This window comes from Mesoplodon bidens, assembly GCF_964165515.1.
Source record: "Mesoplodon bidens genome assembly, chromosome: 1".
Lineage (NCBI taxonomy): Eukaryota > Metazoa > Chordata > Mammalia > Artiodactyla > Ziphiidae > Mesoplodon > Mesoplodon bidens.
This window is the reverse complement of record NC_138176.1, coordinates 111,845,672-111,861,104: the sequence shown is the minus strand read 5'-3', so window position 1 is coordinate 111,861,104 and position 15,433 is coordinate 111,845,672. Positions and strand designations below refer to the sequence as shown.

The window sequence follows — 15,433 nt, the reverse complement described above, 5'->3', positions numbered from 1 at the left end:
TTAAGAGATGGGGGGATTCACAGCATCACAAATACAATAAGTCCTCCATGAAGAAGACCTGGTCTGCAACAAGCGTCTCTGGAGCCCAGGTGGTCATCCTGGCCATGATCACTTCATTTTCAGACCTCTCCACTAGTGCCTAATGGACTCTACACTATATACTGAAAACATTCAGAAAAGGAAGGCAGAAACAACAGAACGTGCCCTGAATTCAAAGGGGCCTCAGGGATCCTCCCACTGATGTTCCATGGCCCTAAAAGCAGAGGCGTTTGCATCCTGAGGCCCCTGAGCCCGGGGCTCCCTCTCCAGCAGGGGGCGTAGCAGGGCATCACTGAAAGACAACTGGAACCTAGAAGCAGCACACCTGAGGCAGCACACCTGAGGCTGAGCTGTGGGACCACTACTACCTGTTGCCTATGTCTCCACTCACACGGCCTTGAAGCTGATCTTGAATCACTGATAAAGTATCAGTGACATTTCCTCTGCCATCTCAAAGCACTGTTTTATGTTTTGTTAAAAAAGGAATACATAATGCAGTACCTGTAAATTATATAATGCTATAACTATTAGCAATTAAGGTGCAACCAGGATTTTTCAAAGGCTATCTGCTTAGTTTCTTGAAAATTATCTATGGTATGGTGCATTAGCAAGACACATTCTTAATTTCAAGAGTAAGTAAACTGAACTCATAGATCAATCAACAAAACTCATCTCAGTGCAGGGGACCAAAAATTATTAGAATAACTGAAAACTGAATAAATGCAAAGAAGCTTCCTTGCTATTCTCATTAGCAAATAACAAAATTAAAACCAACAATCACAACATAACTTTGCCTCTTGGAAGTTTCAGAGAATGAATAATTCAGGATAGGTCATTTTTCCAGAGAGAGGTATTCAGGTAAAAACCAATGTGAAAAAAAAGGGAGCTATTTTGATGGGACAATTTTTAAAGTGTAATGCATATTCTTCTGCTCTCTGAAACTGGGTGGGATATAGTATAAAAAGCCCTCTCCTGGGGACTTCCCTGGTGGCGCAGTGGTTAAGAATCCGCCTGCCAATGCAGGGCACACGGGTTCGAGCCCTGGTCCGGGAAGACCCCACATGCCACAAAGCAACTAAGCCCGTGTGCCACAACTACTGAGCCTGCACTCTAGAGCCCGCAAGCCACAGCTACTGAGCCCACGTGCTACAACTACTGAGCCTGAGTTCTAGAGCCCACGAGCCATAACTACTGAAGCCCATATGCCTAGAGCCCGTGCTCCCCAACAAGAGAAGCCACCGCAATGAGAAGCCCGCGTGCCGCAACGAAGGGTAGCCCCTGCTCGCCGCAACTAGAGAAAGCCTGTGTGCAGCAACGCAGACCCAACGCAGCCAAAAATAAATAAATAATTTTTTTTTTTTTTTTTTAAAAAGCCCTCTTCTGAGAATACAAGTAGCCTAATGATTAAGGGCTGTGGTAGCAGGAACACAGCTTTTAGGCCAGGGACCAGAGTCTGCTACTCACTCACGAGTTTTACAACCCTGAGGAAATTTCTAACCCTCTCAGTGCCTTGGGTATGTACTCTGTGAAACTGGGTAATCATGGGAGACACTGTAAAAGTTCAATGATAGCATCTGTCAAAGTTACCTGTAGGGTAGTAACTGGTAAGGAGGAAGTGGGGCGAGAGAAGATGATCACTAAACACACCAGTATATATAGCAGCCCACAGCACCACAGACCAGAGCCATGCTTCTTGAATGCAATTATTTCTATGGGAATATTACGAAGGAGGTTCTAAAGCAAAGGTATGTGCAGTTCAGAGGGACAGCCTTCCCTGCCTTCTGCATCCTGACATCTAGGACTCTGCTGTGCTTTAATATATCCACGTGTTCTGGAGATGTGTGTGGACGTCTGGCTCCACAACCAGGTGGTTCTGGAAGCCAGCAGATTCCAGTCCTTTTCATAGCGTTTCATGCTTTCATTTGCTCCTAGGGCCCACTCTGTTCTCAGCTGCCTTTTTTTTTTTTTTTTTTTACCAGCTTAGCAACCCTCTCCCCTCTTCTGCTTAGATGCTTCTACTGAAAATCAGAAAACCGAGCTCATATAATTGAGAAATAGAAATGTACAGATTTTGAAGAAAGACCTCTCCATGAGTGTTTGGACTTCAAGACCCATATTTTGGCTGATTTTAGAAATCTTTTTTTTCTTACTTTTGATTCTATGTTTACAGTAGGTGAGGCCGCTGTAAAGCACTTATATAGATTGTACAGCGTTCGCATAGCTTATAATTACATAGTTTATTTTAAAAGGCACGCATAGTAAAATGGTTATTTATAGTCTTAAGTAATTATTCCAAATGTAAAATTGATTTATATTTTATTAGTTTTCAGAGTCTTGAAGTATAATTTCTTAAAATAATCACCTATTTCACTAAAGTATTTTGGCATTACATGGTCAGAAAATTATTAAGTCAAGGGAAACACATCTAATATTTTATAAAGACACATGTACTCAGTCGCCACCAGCAGAGTATAAGTCATTAAGTAAGGGGTGAGGCTCAAGCTTCTGTGTTTTTCAAAACGGCCCTAAGACACTATAGTACCCCTGGCACAGGTGATAAATTTCTTAACAGTCATAAGTAGAACAATTAAATTAGAAGCCTGTATTTATACACTGCTGGTGGGAATGAGAACTGGTGGAAAACAGTCTGGCAGTTCCTCAAATGATTAACCATATAATTACCATGCGGCCCAGCAATTTCACTCCCAGGTAGAAACCCAAGAGAAATGAAAACTCATGTCCTCACAAAAACTTCTTCATAAATGTTCATAGCAGCATTATTCAGAATTAGCCAAAATGTAGAAACAACCCACATGCCATCGACTGATAAATGAATAAGCAAAATGTGGTATTATCCACCCAATGGAATATTATTCCACAATAAACAAGAATGAAATTCTGATACATTCTATGACATGAACCTTGAAAATATGCTAATTGAAAAGTCAGTCACAGAGGACTGCATATTATTTGATTCCATTTATATGAAATGTCCAGAATAAGCAAATCTAAAGATACAAAATGTAGATTAGTGATTGCCTTGGCTGGGAGGGATGGAGTGTTGGGGTGATGGCTAAGGGGTATAGGGTTTCTTCTTTGGATTATGAAAATGTTCTAAACTCATTGTGCTGATGAAGGTAAAAGCCATGGAATTGTAGAGTTTAAATGGGTGAACTGTATGATGTGTGAATTGTATCTCAATAAAGCCGTTAAAAAAACAACAACAGAAAAATCCTGGAATTTTAATACTAGTCACACAGCATTTTATGAGCATTAAATGAAGGCAAGTAAGCTCCTGGTACATTGTAACTATAAACAGAGTGACTTTTCTCTGTTGTTCTGATATGGATGGTGTCTTTACCCCCTAATGAGACACAGCCTAATGGAAAATCCAGCTAACCTGGGATTCCATTTTGGTTCAGCTCTCCATCCTCAAACCAGAAGCTTTAATCTTTAGATAATGCAATCCATAAAACGAAGGAGGTTATCTAAATTTTTTTCTCAAACTCCTTCCATGCTAATATTCTGTCTGTGGGTCATGAGGAAGCAAAATTTTTGCTTAAAGTGAAATTTATGTTTATTTACCAACAGGCCTTACAAAACAGCATTACTGTTTACTCAAGTTATAACCACTTTTAATCAAACCTCAGATTTAACAAGTTTCTCTTATCAAATGGAAGTCAAAATCTCAAGTTACCCATTCTGTTGTGATTACAACAATCTTGATCAAAACCACAAAACCTTCTTCAAAAAGGCCCATACAGATCTTCCTCAACTTACAATGGGGTTACGTCTGGATAAATCCTTCGTAAGTTGAAAATATCACAAGCTGAAAATGCATCTGATGCACCTAAACTACTGAAGCTTAGCCTGGTCTTTCTTAAAAGTGCTCAGAACACTTACATTAGCCTACAGTTGGGCAAGATCATCTAACACAAAGCCTATTTTATAATAAAGTGTTGAATATCTCATGGAATTGATTGCGTACGATACCAAAAGTGAAAAACAGAATGGCTCTCTGGGTCCAAAATGGTTGTAAGCGTACCAGTTGTTTCCCCTCGTGATGGCGGGGCTGACCGGGAGCTGCAGCTCACTGCCTCTGCCCAGCCTCACAAGAGAGGACTGGACCACGTATCACTAGCCTGGGAAAGATCCCAATGCCAAATCCCAAGCATGGTTTCTAGAGAATGCATATTGCTTTTGTGCCATTGTAATGTCAAAAAAAACTGTTAATTCAAACCACTGCAAACTGGGGACTATCTGTACTACTGGTTATGCTCAGAATTACTGAATATTTGGGGACTCATTTCAAGGACGTGTAGCAACCAGTTTCTGCAGACACCTGCAAAAACAAAATGTGTGGTGCTTACTCACCTCCAGATGTCGCTTCCCTTGGAGAACAAAGAGGACTTGATGACTTCCGGGGCCATCCAGGCATAGGTGCCTGCTGCGCTCATCCTGGTGGTCCTGTGCCACTCTCTCGCTAACCCAAAATCTGTAATCTTCAACGTCTTATTGCAGACGTCATCATGCTCTATCTTCTCCAGTAGCAATACTAAAGAAGAAAATCAAAGGTGGAATACTTTCATATTTTTATAATTTTTCAGTTACAATTTTTCTTTGGCTTTTAAAACACAATCTTCACTGCGGTTGGCAGAGTACTGAGAATGAACCTTCATTTTACCATTTTATCTTACTTAAATCTTGTTTTTCATAACCTTTAGTGGGTCGTTTGTGCCTAAAGTTACAAGTTTAAAAAAAATCCACAGACACAGTACAGCTTTAGCACTCTTTATGAGAAAGTAAATGATTTCTAGGGGCAAGAAACATTTACTGAGATATCACAGGTAGAATCAGAAGTCTGTGAAAGTTTACCTGATCGGAAGAAAATATTTACATTGTTTTTCTTCCAAGAAATTAGGTCCTGATCTAAATGCAGTCTTTTCTACTGAATGTTTCCGAGAGTACTGCAAATAGACGGCATATTACCATAAATCATTATTATTGAAGATTATCTTATATTAAATTCACAAATTGCTTATAGATATGTTAACTCATGAAGATATTTTATGAGATATGATTGCCTTACCAAAGATTGAAATGCAGCAAAAAGTAAAAACTTCAAAGAAACATTATCCAGTTGCTGGTTTCCCCAGCCCCCAGCCTCCTGACAAAATACAGAATGCACAAGAGCAGCTTTCAGGAACTGAGCTGATGCCGGGACTGCCCTGAACTCTCTGTGCAGCAGGAGCTAAAACAATGGAGCTTCCCATCACTGCCCACCTGCACCAGCCTGCCCCGCCCTTCCCAGTGCCTTGGGTTCCTCTCTCCCCTGGTTGGACTCCTCTGCCTATAACCAAGCAGAAATGCCTCCCTGGTTTTCTATGAGGCTCTAATGCAGCTCCATATCCATGCTACTCCTTCCCATTTGCTAGAGAAGGAATGGTTTAAACCTACTGTTTTTTCTAACGTATCTCCTCACTCCTTCCTTAAAACCCAGCCTTCCGGGCCTCCCTGGTGGCTCAGTGGTTGAGAGTCCGCCTGCCGATGCAGGGGATACGGGTTCGTGCCCCGGTCTGGGAGGATCCCATATGCCGCGGAGCGGCTGGGCCCGTGAGCCATGGCCGCTGGGCCTGCGCATCCGGAGCTTGTGCTCCGCAACGGGAGAGGCCACAAGAGAGAGAGGCCCGCATACCGCAAAAAGAAAAAAAAAAAAAAAAAAAAAAAACCCAGCCTTCCAACCTGCAGCGCAGTTGTTCTAGTTCAACCGAATGCCCCGCAGATGGCCCATCTCCACTTCCCTGCCACCATGTGACTTCTGGCTTCACTGTCCCAAACCTGAATTACAATCGTTCTCACTGGGCTGGGTGCTGTCCCTCTCTCCTCTCTCACCCACATGCCACCCCGAGCAGATTCATCTTCCTATAGTGTCGTTTTATTTTTTTAAACCTCTCATGAATAAACTACTGATACATGTCACAACAGGGATGAATGTGAAAACCATTCCGCTAAGAGAAAGAAGCCACACATGAATGGTTATGTACTATGATCCCGTACGACATCCTGGAAGAGGGACAGAAATCAGACCAGTGGTTTCTGGAGGCTGAGGGGAAAGGTCTGATGGCAGCACTACACGGGAGAGTTTTTCCGGGTGATGCAAATTCTCTCTTGGTGGTGGTGGTTACAGGATTATATACATTTGTCAAAGCTCATCAAACCGAATGCCCCTGGGGGGTGTGTGAATTTTTATATAAATTATACCTCAATAAATCTGCATTAAAAAAAAATTCCATGGTTCCCCGTAACTCAGGGAGAAGGTCCACACTCCAAAACCTGGGCAATCACAGCCCCTAGATTCGCACAGCAACCTACACTTCAAACTACGCCCCGTGCCTCTACGGACGAGCTTGTTCTGCTCAAGGCAGGCCGGCTGCTCATCCAGCCCAAATGATACCTGCTCAGCGACACCTTCCAAATATCCCCAAGCCGGGAACCATCACCTCCTCCACCCTCCTGGGAGCTCCGTGTTTCTGTGACAGTTCTACGAGGAACCAGGTAACAGACTGCGTGCTTTCATCAGACTCCTCCACTGCTGTTAGCTCTGAGACAGGGAGTATGTAAGTGTGAAACAGGGAGCGTACAAGTGAGGGAGAGAGAGTGTGTGTGTGTAGGCGGTGAGATGGCAGGGAGAGGAAGACAATGGTGAGAAACTCGTGCAATTCACGCTCACCCACACGCACCCACTGTGTCGTGTCCAATTCAGCGCAGGTGCTTAGTGTTTGCAGGTGAAATTAACAAAAGGGGCCCATTCTTATGTTTGTCCTTTGCCCATGCCACTTCCCATCTAATAGAAATAAGAACCAAGTCCTAAGAGTCACTAGCCATCGTCAGTATTCACTATATTCCTTGTACTTTACAAGTGCTATTTCATTCAATCCTCACAAAAATCCCAAGAGATAGGTCTTCATTATCAGAGGATAATCAGTACTGAAAAAAATTCAGCAACACTGAATCCAATTGAACAGTAATCCAAACTTCAGAGTTAACAGAATATATGTCTGGGGTGGGGGGGAGAGTTGTTATTCAGGTTTCACCTTGAAAAATAACATAAAAATCAGTTTATTTTATTCTTTATTTAACAACATTTTTGTCATCGTTGCAACTACGCACTAACTCTTAGAAGGACAAAAACAAACAAGTGTGGGAGGTTTCTTAGACTAAATGATCCAGGCAAAATTGGAGACTAGCATTAAGACACTTCATGTTTGATCTGTGGAATGTGATCTTAAGGGGGACCACTTGCCCAAATGTTACAGGAATAATGAGTGTTGACTGAGCACATTCTGTCTGTCAGGTACACTTACAGGTATTTTAATCAGATAATCCCACCACAACGCTATAGGTGGATATTATTAATCATCTGTACTTGACAGATAAGGAAACTAAGACACAGAGATGTTGAGTAATCCATCCAAGGTCATGCAGCTGAGGAGCAGTGCCACTCTAGCAGTCTGACCCCTGGGTCCACGGTCCTAACTACTGCCTGCATTGCTCAGGTGACAGCTTTTATCAATTTTTCACAAGCGATTTCTTTATCCTTTGGAAATCTCTCTGTATGCAGGTGCCCCTTCTCCTCTTTTCTGATTTCCTGCCGCTGGAGAGTTATCGTCTGATCTAAGTAGAGGCGCTGTGGCATAGTGATGGAAGCATGCACTCCAGGGCCAGACTGCTCGGTTTGGACTCTGTGCTTCTGCTTCCTTGCCTGTCATGGGAATTATGACAGTACATACATCATAACGTTGTAGAGAGGAGGAAATGAATACATGTAAAGTGCTCAGAACAAGATCTGAGACACAGTAAGCATTTCGAAAGGATGACACATACATATACCCACACAACCCTTTATGGATGGGTTTGAAAGTGTGTTTAGCAAACCTTCAAAATCACTTTCACAGATGTCAGGAAATCCTATCAGTTTGCAAGGCCTGAAATTTCACTTTGCAATAGATTAACATTCGTATCATCAATTTAGACAGTCACAGAAGTCACAGAGTTAATGCAACTGGAGAGAACCAACATGAGACAGCTGAGTGGGGACTTATTTATATAAGTCGCCAATACTGAATAAATACTGCTGTGTTGTGATATTCCTTTCCCAAGTGATCTTTTAACTGTAAGATTTGGAGAGCAAGCACCTCCTTCTATCCCGCAATCACCTAACGCAGTACCTTCTACATCAAATGGCCAATGGAATGGTTTCTATTAATGATAATTATCACCAGTTCTAATAAGATTATTGCCTACTATTATTAATCCTCTTCTATGTAGAGTTGTTTCCACTCACATAATATCTCATTGGATCCTCATGCCATTCTATGAAATGGAAATTACAGTCTCCAGTTCACAGTTCAGAAATGTTATCCCAGATCATACAGCTACAATACAGGGCCACGTTTCAGATCCCATCTGCATGACTATCTATCCAGTCTTCTGTGCTACATATAAAGCTACCAGTTATAAAAAGGGGGCAGAACAACCAGAGATTTCATTTTGTTAATTTTTGAATTTTCCTTCCTTCCATTCAGTTTAAGGAATATTTATTTCTCAGTCTTGATGCCTCATGAATATCAAGAAAAATAAATATCTAATCCTGTAAAACCCTATATACTTAAGCCACAGAAACAAAAAATAAGATAGATTAATTAGCTACTCCATCAGTTGTATTACATTTTTCCCCCTTATAATACATACTAATTTCACTTTTAAACAATGATACCCTTACCACCGAAAAAGACTCCAAATTAATGATCAAGATGGCTTGCAGTTCTATAAAACTTTGTTTTCCAAGACACTTTCACATACATTATCTCCTCCTTCTGAAAAACATCCAAATTAGGAAGGCATGAGGAAGCACTGATTAAAATGGGTATTAAAACCATGCTATGTCCCCAGGCCCCAAGTAAGGCCTGACAGCCCTTAAGGAACCAAAAGCTCAGAAAGGCAACTCTAAAATAAATACAAACAGAACTCCAAGTGAGAACTAAAAGCTAAATATTTTAAATTGATTGCATTTCTCAAGCAATGCCATGGCGGAACGCAGTATTAGCAGCTTTTGCATCGCGGGCTTTAAAACACCTGCCCTCACCCGGAGTCCAAAGTTTCCACGGGAGCTTTCAACTAACAGAAAACAAGTTAAAATAACACTCTGCACGTCAAAAGTTTAGAGTTCCATGAAAGGCCCATTGTTCTGGATTCTATTTCAGAGGTGTTCAGCAGAATTCCTCAAATTCCTTATCTTTGGGGCAAAGTGACCGAAACCAGAAATAGCCAGTGTCCCGACAGGTCACGTGACCGGGCACCTGGCCAGGTTTCAGCCGAGGACAGGCTGGCGGTGCTTCCGCCTCCTGACCTTACCAGGAAGAGGACCTCCGGGAATGACCATGCTCAGAGGGGCACATCCACCCTCTGGGCCACAGAAATGGTCAATTCTCATTAGCGACCTAGCGACCAGTGTTTCAGCCCCCAATTTGTGCCACGTCCGTAAAGATTTTTGACCCCCGTTAGCCCCATTCTTTAACAATCAGCCTCTACAACTTGTGTTTTGTCTACTTATTCAACCATGAGGCACTCGATTTTTCCGGCTCCTTTGAAGTTTCACTTTGGAATTTTCCGAATTATAGTATATAATGTATATTTTTAAAAGCAATTACAATGTGTCCATTCTATTTCCTCAACATTTATGGGAGTGCTGGTCCAAATTCCATTTGAGTCAAATAGGTTCATTTTAATTAACCTTTAACTAGGAATATGTTATCAAAAAAAAAAAGGTCGTAAGAAAGAAATCAGTTGAGAAAAGCAACAATGTGAAAGAATATACTAACAAAACACCTGAGTCTCAGTCTAAGACAGGAAGGTTACTCTGTGAATTTCAACTCTGAAAACAATCAACCATTCATTTACAGGGAAAAAAAATGATAACTTTTTAAGTTTACCAAATAGCACCGATTTTCCTCACATTTCTTCCATCTATTCCCGCACCTACACCACTCATTCGCTCACCAGTCTCTGGAGGCCTTCATCCTGATCTTCAAATCCCTTCTCAATCTCGGTCTCCATGATCTTTTCAGCTCTTCCTGGACTCTCCGAAAAAACCCCTACACTCTACGATTCTGTGTATTAAAAGCCACTTCTAAGAAACACGGCATTGCATCAGTGTCTCTGAGCTCCTGGTGCCTGCTGCGTGGACTGCCTTCACCTTGCATCCTCCACAAAACCATACCTGGCCTCCATTTCCCACGGAAGCAACCAGGCACCAGCCCTGGATTTGCTGCACTGCAGCACTAACTGTGAGACTGTCTTCAAGTCCATTGGCCTTTGGAATCTCATTTTCTCCTTCTAGTAAAAACAAAACAAAACAAACAACAGAAAACAAAATGTGCAGCTTTGTCACTGTCTCCCAGTTCCAATATTATATGAGCCTGTAAATATCAACACCATGTTCCCCTGGGTGCCTTCCTCATAACCTCACTAGAAGTTCTCTGCATTTCTAACGCACTTAAAGCTGTGCCACTCCCATTACTATACTTAAACACTGCTTTATCTCACTTGTGGGTCTCACCTCTCTAACTAAATTGTAAGCAACTGGAGGAAAGAATTTGCACCCAACTAATATTTGTTTAATATTGGTTTATTTCTACTGCACAGCATCTACCTTTTTTTTTTTTTTTTTGCAGTACGCGGGCCTCTCACTGTTGTGGCCTCTCCCGTTGCGGAGCACAGGCTCTGGACGCGCAGGCTCAGCGGCCATGGCTCACGGGCCCAGCCGCTCCGTGGCATGCGGGATCTTCCCGGACCGGGGCACGAACCCGTGTCCCCTGCATCGGCAGGCGGACTCTCAACCACTGCGCCACCAGGGAAGCTCCATCTACCATTTTTATACACTCAATAAATAGTTGTTATATGAGTGAGTGACTACTGGAAGGGGAAGAATGGGCAGGAAGATGAATTAGTATACGCCTTTCCATGTCAAGTCAGCTGCTGATTATAGAAAACCGACTCACCTGTGCCCTCCTAAACAGTACAGACTGTTTTAGAAATAATGACAACAAAGCAGTTACTTGGATATTGATCCATCAGCAGTGTACAGACTGTTTTAGAAATAATGACAACAAAGCAGTTATTTGGATATTGATCCATCAGCAGTGATTGACACAGCTGATCATTCTTCCCTGAATCACATCCTTCTCTGGTTCCCTAGCATCACAACATTCCCCCGTTTTCACTCCTTTTCTAGCTGCTCCTTCTTCTGGTTCCTCCCTGTCTCCGGGGCCCCTAATCGATGGTGATCCTCCAGGATTCAGTCCCTGACCTCTGGTCTTTCCTATGAGCACTCAGTCCCCAGATAATCTCAGCCAATCTCAGGGCTTTCATGCCACAGACATGCTGCCAACTCCCAAGTGATCGCCTCCACCCTGGCTCTCCGTTTGTTCTCAAAACCGCAGCCGTGTGATCTGCTACAATGGCACTCAGAGCCTGGGCCTCAGCCCAAACCTCTCCAGTGGCTGACGAGACCCTGCGTGGTATGACCCCCTTCTCCCTGGTGCCCCATGATTCCCTTTCATGTTTCTCCTGTCACACCGGCCTCCAGCTCTGGGGAGCAATTTCCGTTCCCTCTGCGAAGGTTTGTTTCCCCAGATGACCCACTTTCCCACTTCTTCAGGTGTTGCTTCCTTTTCTGGAAGGCCTTCCTCAGCCATACACTCTAAGCCGTCAACCCCTCACCCCAACATTTTCACCCTCCTTTTCAACTTCTAGTTTTTCTACTGAGCACTTACCACCCTCCACCACACTACATCTTTCACCATTTACCCTTTAATGTCCATGTTGCCCACTGGCATGTAAATTCCACAAGGGGAGGAATTTGCTTCTGCTTTGCTCACCACTGACCACCCAGAGCCTGGAGCGTCCCTGGCACGTAGTACACAGTCACCAAATAACTGTGATGTGAATGAATGAGTCAGCTCGCTAAACACAAGGAGAGAGACTACTGCAAAGTCCAGAGAGACGCGGTCAGCCACAACACAGCTTCACATTTGCTCTTAACACCAAAAGCAAACGCTGCAGTTACAAACCTTTTCATGGACACACACAACACACAGTTTTAAGGAGAAAACTTCCTACATTTCATTGCGTGAAAATCTAGCTCTCTATTTCTGTCAGCGGAGTATTTTCAATATTTTGTCAAGGTATGGAACAAAGTAAACTGATGAGGGAGGAATCTTCCACAACATGCTCCATTAACATATTAGTAAACAGAAAGTAATATAGTTGATGTTAGAGTCAATATTTGCAGAAAACCTGAAACAAAATAACTCCTGAAAGTCAATGAAGCCAACAATCACTCAAACATCCTACATGCCATCAAGATACTTCCCCCAAATGGCAAGTGATTTACTCTTTTTCAAAGAGCGTAAAAAAAAAAATGTCCTAGTAATGAACTCTGGTAGTGAAACAGTTACAACTGGTAACTTAGTACCTCCTGCCTTCTCCCTGACCCTCAACTTATCAACCCAAGTTACAAGTAGACCTGCCAAAGCGTGCAGATGGCAGTACTCCCTAAAGGAACAAAGCTCAGGACTGTTTCCTTGTACCACTGGCTGGCCTGGATCAAGTGAGCCAGCTGAACTAAAAGACCCTCACACCCAACCAAGATGAATAGATGTTATGACAACATGGCACTATATTTTGCAGAATGAATAATAATAAAGTCCTTGGGTTACAAAGAATTGTAGAAAACTTTGAGGTATCAAGGAGTTCACACACACACACACAAATTAGGAAACATGTAAAGCCCTCAGAGAGCTTCCAAACCATATAAAAATGAGTATAGTCACCAGCTTACATTTAGGTTGCATCTTCCAGTTTATTAAATACTTTGACAAATACCAGGGGTCAGCAAACTATATTTTATGGGCCAAATGGGAGACTTGAAGAGTTGCAAAAGAGACTAGATGGTCTGCAAAGCAATCATATTTATCATCTGGACCTGCAGGGGAAAGTGTGCTGATGCCAGGCATATACTCTCTCACTGATCCTCACATCACCCTATTCAGAAAGTTGGGGCCCATGAGCCCATGGCTGGAGAGTAGTGGAGTCAGAGCCCAAATCTTAGATGCCACAGTAGCACCATTTGTCCCCCCAGGTCAGTGGGACAAATGCTTGGATAATCCTTTCCCCAGAGACACAAGCCCCAAATACGCCACCCATACCCTCACTTAGTGCCAACTGTGACCCAGCCATCCAATGTCACCAGACAGTTCACTGGATTTCGGATACAGTCCGTGGCCATGGTGGAATTTCTATACCAACCCAGAGAACCATGAGGAGGGACCCACACATCTGGTCCCTTGGACAGCAGCTTCCAAACTTGGCTCTGCACCTGAATCACCCAAAAGCTTTTTAAAAAAATATCTTGCTGCATCCCAAGCTCAGGATGGATAGATGGAAGGATAGGGTGAGGTCTGTATTAAAGCAACTTAGTAAAACATTAATGGTAGAATCTAGGTGGTGAGTACACAAGTGTTTACTTAAAAGTTCCTTCATCTGTATAGTCCAAGATTTTGAAAATAAAATGTTAGAAAAAAATTCATTGCTTGTTCCCAACTAAGGCAACCAAATCAGAATATCCAAAAGTGAGACAGAGAATTTTATTTTTAGAAGTTTATGGGGAGCTTTTGATGCTACATTAGGTGTGGGAGCAACTACTCTGGAGTGCCATTCTCCATCAGCAGAACTGGCCATCCAGCCTAGGGGTTCTCAAAGTATGGTCCAGGGACCCTGAGCAGCCCTAAGGTGGCGACGGATTAAATGCAGAAGCAGATGTGAATGTTCATCTGTCTTCCTTTATGTCATCAAAGTGAGCTTCAAAAGAGAAAAGCAATGCCACTCTCCTCACTAAATTTGTTTTCGAAAATAAGGGTTTCCCCCTACATTAACATGTAACGGATCTACTGTTACTTTTATATTAAATATCTTTAGATTTATCATTTTAAATTTCTAATATGGTAAATATCAAGAGCTAGAACCCACATCAACAAAAGCTCTTTGGGGTTCTGATAACAAACATCTGAGAACTGGTAACCAAGGCACTCTATGAAGAAGATAAAAGCTCAAGTTCTGGGATTAGAGGCCCTGGATTCAATTCTCTGACAAGTGGAGTGACCCTGATCAAGTCAATTGACCCCTGGCTTCAGTTTCTTCATCTGTAAAATGGGGATACTTAAAGTACCTACCTCAAAAGGTTGCTGTGAGGAATAAATGAGAATAAAGTTTGGACAATACCCAGCATCTAGTAAGCATTAAATAAATGTCAGCTATTGTTTCTGTTACTACTATTATTTACTTAAAGATAAAGCAATATTTGAAGAAGATGAATCTTTAAAAATAACTAAATTCATACTGATTCAGAGTCAGATGTACAAATTTGTTTCAGGCTCCAACATAAAACCAGCATAGTTGGCCCAGCCTCACCAGGAACCTTTCTTCTGTCCCCTAAAATTCCTTCATTCCACCTTTTGGGAGCCCTTCAAGTACCACAGAGGGTTTGGAGAGAGTCACACTGAAATTGGGAGCTAAAATCATCAGCCTGACATTGTAAATCTGGTCATTATTTTGTAACTCTGGTGAATCAGAAGAAGAAAGTGCCCTAAATTCCCTCATTAAACAAACAGTGATTATAAAAACTAGGCTCTGGTCATAAATGAGAAATAATTTATGCCAAACCAATGTCCAAGTATTGTATTTTCTATTTCTGCCCTGATAGCCTATGATAGATACAGTCATAAAGTAAATTATCCCAAGCTTATATGTTTTTCTTTGTAGATGTCTGTCTTACAGCAGATCAGAGCACTTTCCTCCTCAGAACTGTCAATGGCTCGCTTTTGCTGTGAGACAGTCCACACCTCTCAGCAGGGCATTCAAGGCCATGTTGTCTGGCCACTTGTTAAACGCCTGTCTCCTTCCCAACAAAAGCCCGTCTTCCTTTCTTTCTAGCCACACCTGAGTCCTAATTGTTCCCTAAAAAAGCCACCTACTTTCATGTGGAATTTACCCAATTGCCTAGGAAGGGATAAAAAAATATTAAACAGATTTTCCCTGCAGTATCAGAAGTCAAGACTTTCAGGCTCAAGGAGGTTATATCACTTGCCCAAGGTCACACAGCTTGTAGAGGAAGACACCAATATTCAAACCCAGGTCTGATTTCAAAGCCAAGGCTCCTTCCGGTGTTGCACTATTCTGGAAAAGTTCGACCCTCACAGGCTAGTGTGGGAAAGCAGGAATTACAGACGGCCTTCTGAAACGATGGCGATTTCCCCTCTCCTCTTTCCACTCCCAT

General features: G+C 42.5%; 1 protein-coding gene across 2 annotated transcripts in view; it reads right to left on the bottom strand.

Annotated features, from left to right (window-relative positions):
• Positions 1 to 15,433, bottom strand: part of MAP3K21 (mitogen-activated protein kinase kinase kinase 21) — a 51,403-nt gene that overhangs the window by 30,472 nt on the left and 5,498 nt on the right. For both annotated transcript variants that reach the window (XM_081244574.1, XM_081244575.1), the window contains exon 2: positions 4,414 to 4,594. In XM_081244574.1, coding sequence (XP_081100700.1) covers positions 4,414 to 4,594 — 181 coding nt within the window. The remainder of the gene's footprint in view (positions 1 to 4,413; positions 4,595 to 15,433) is intronic.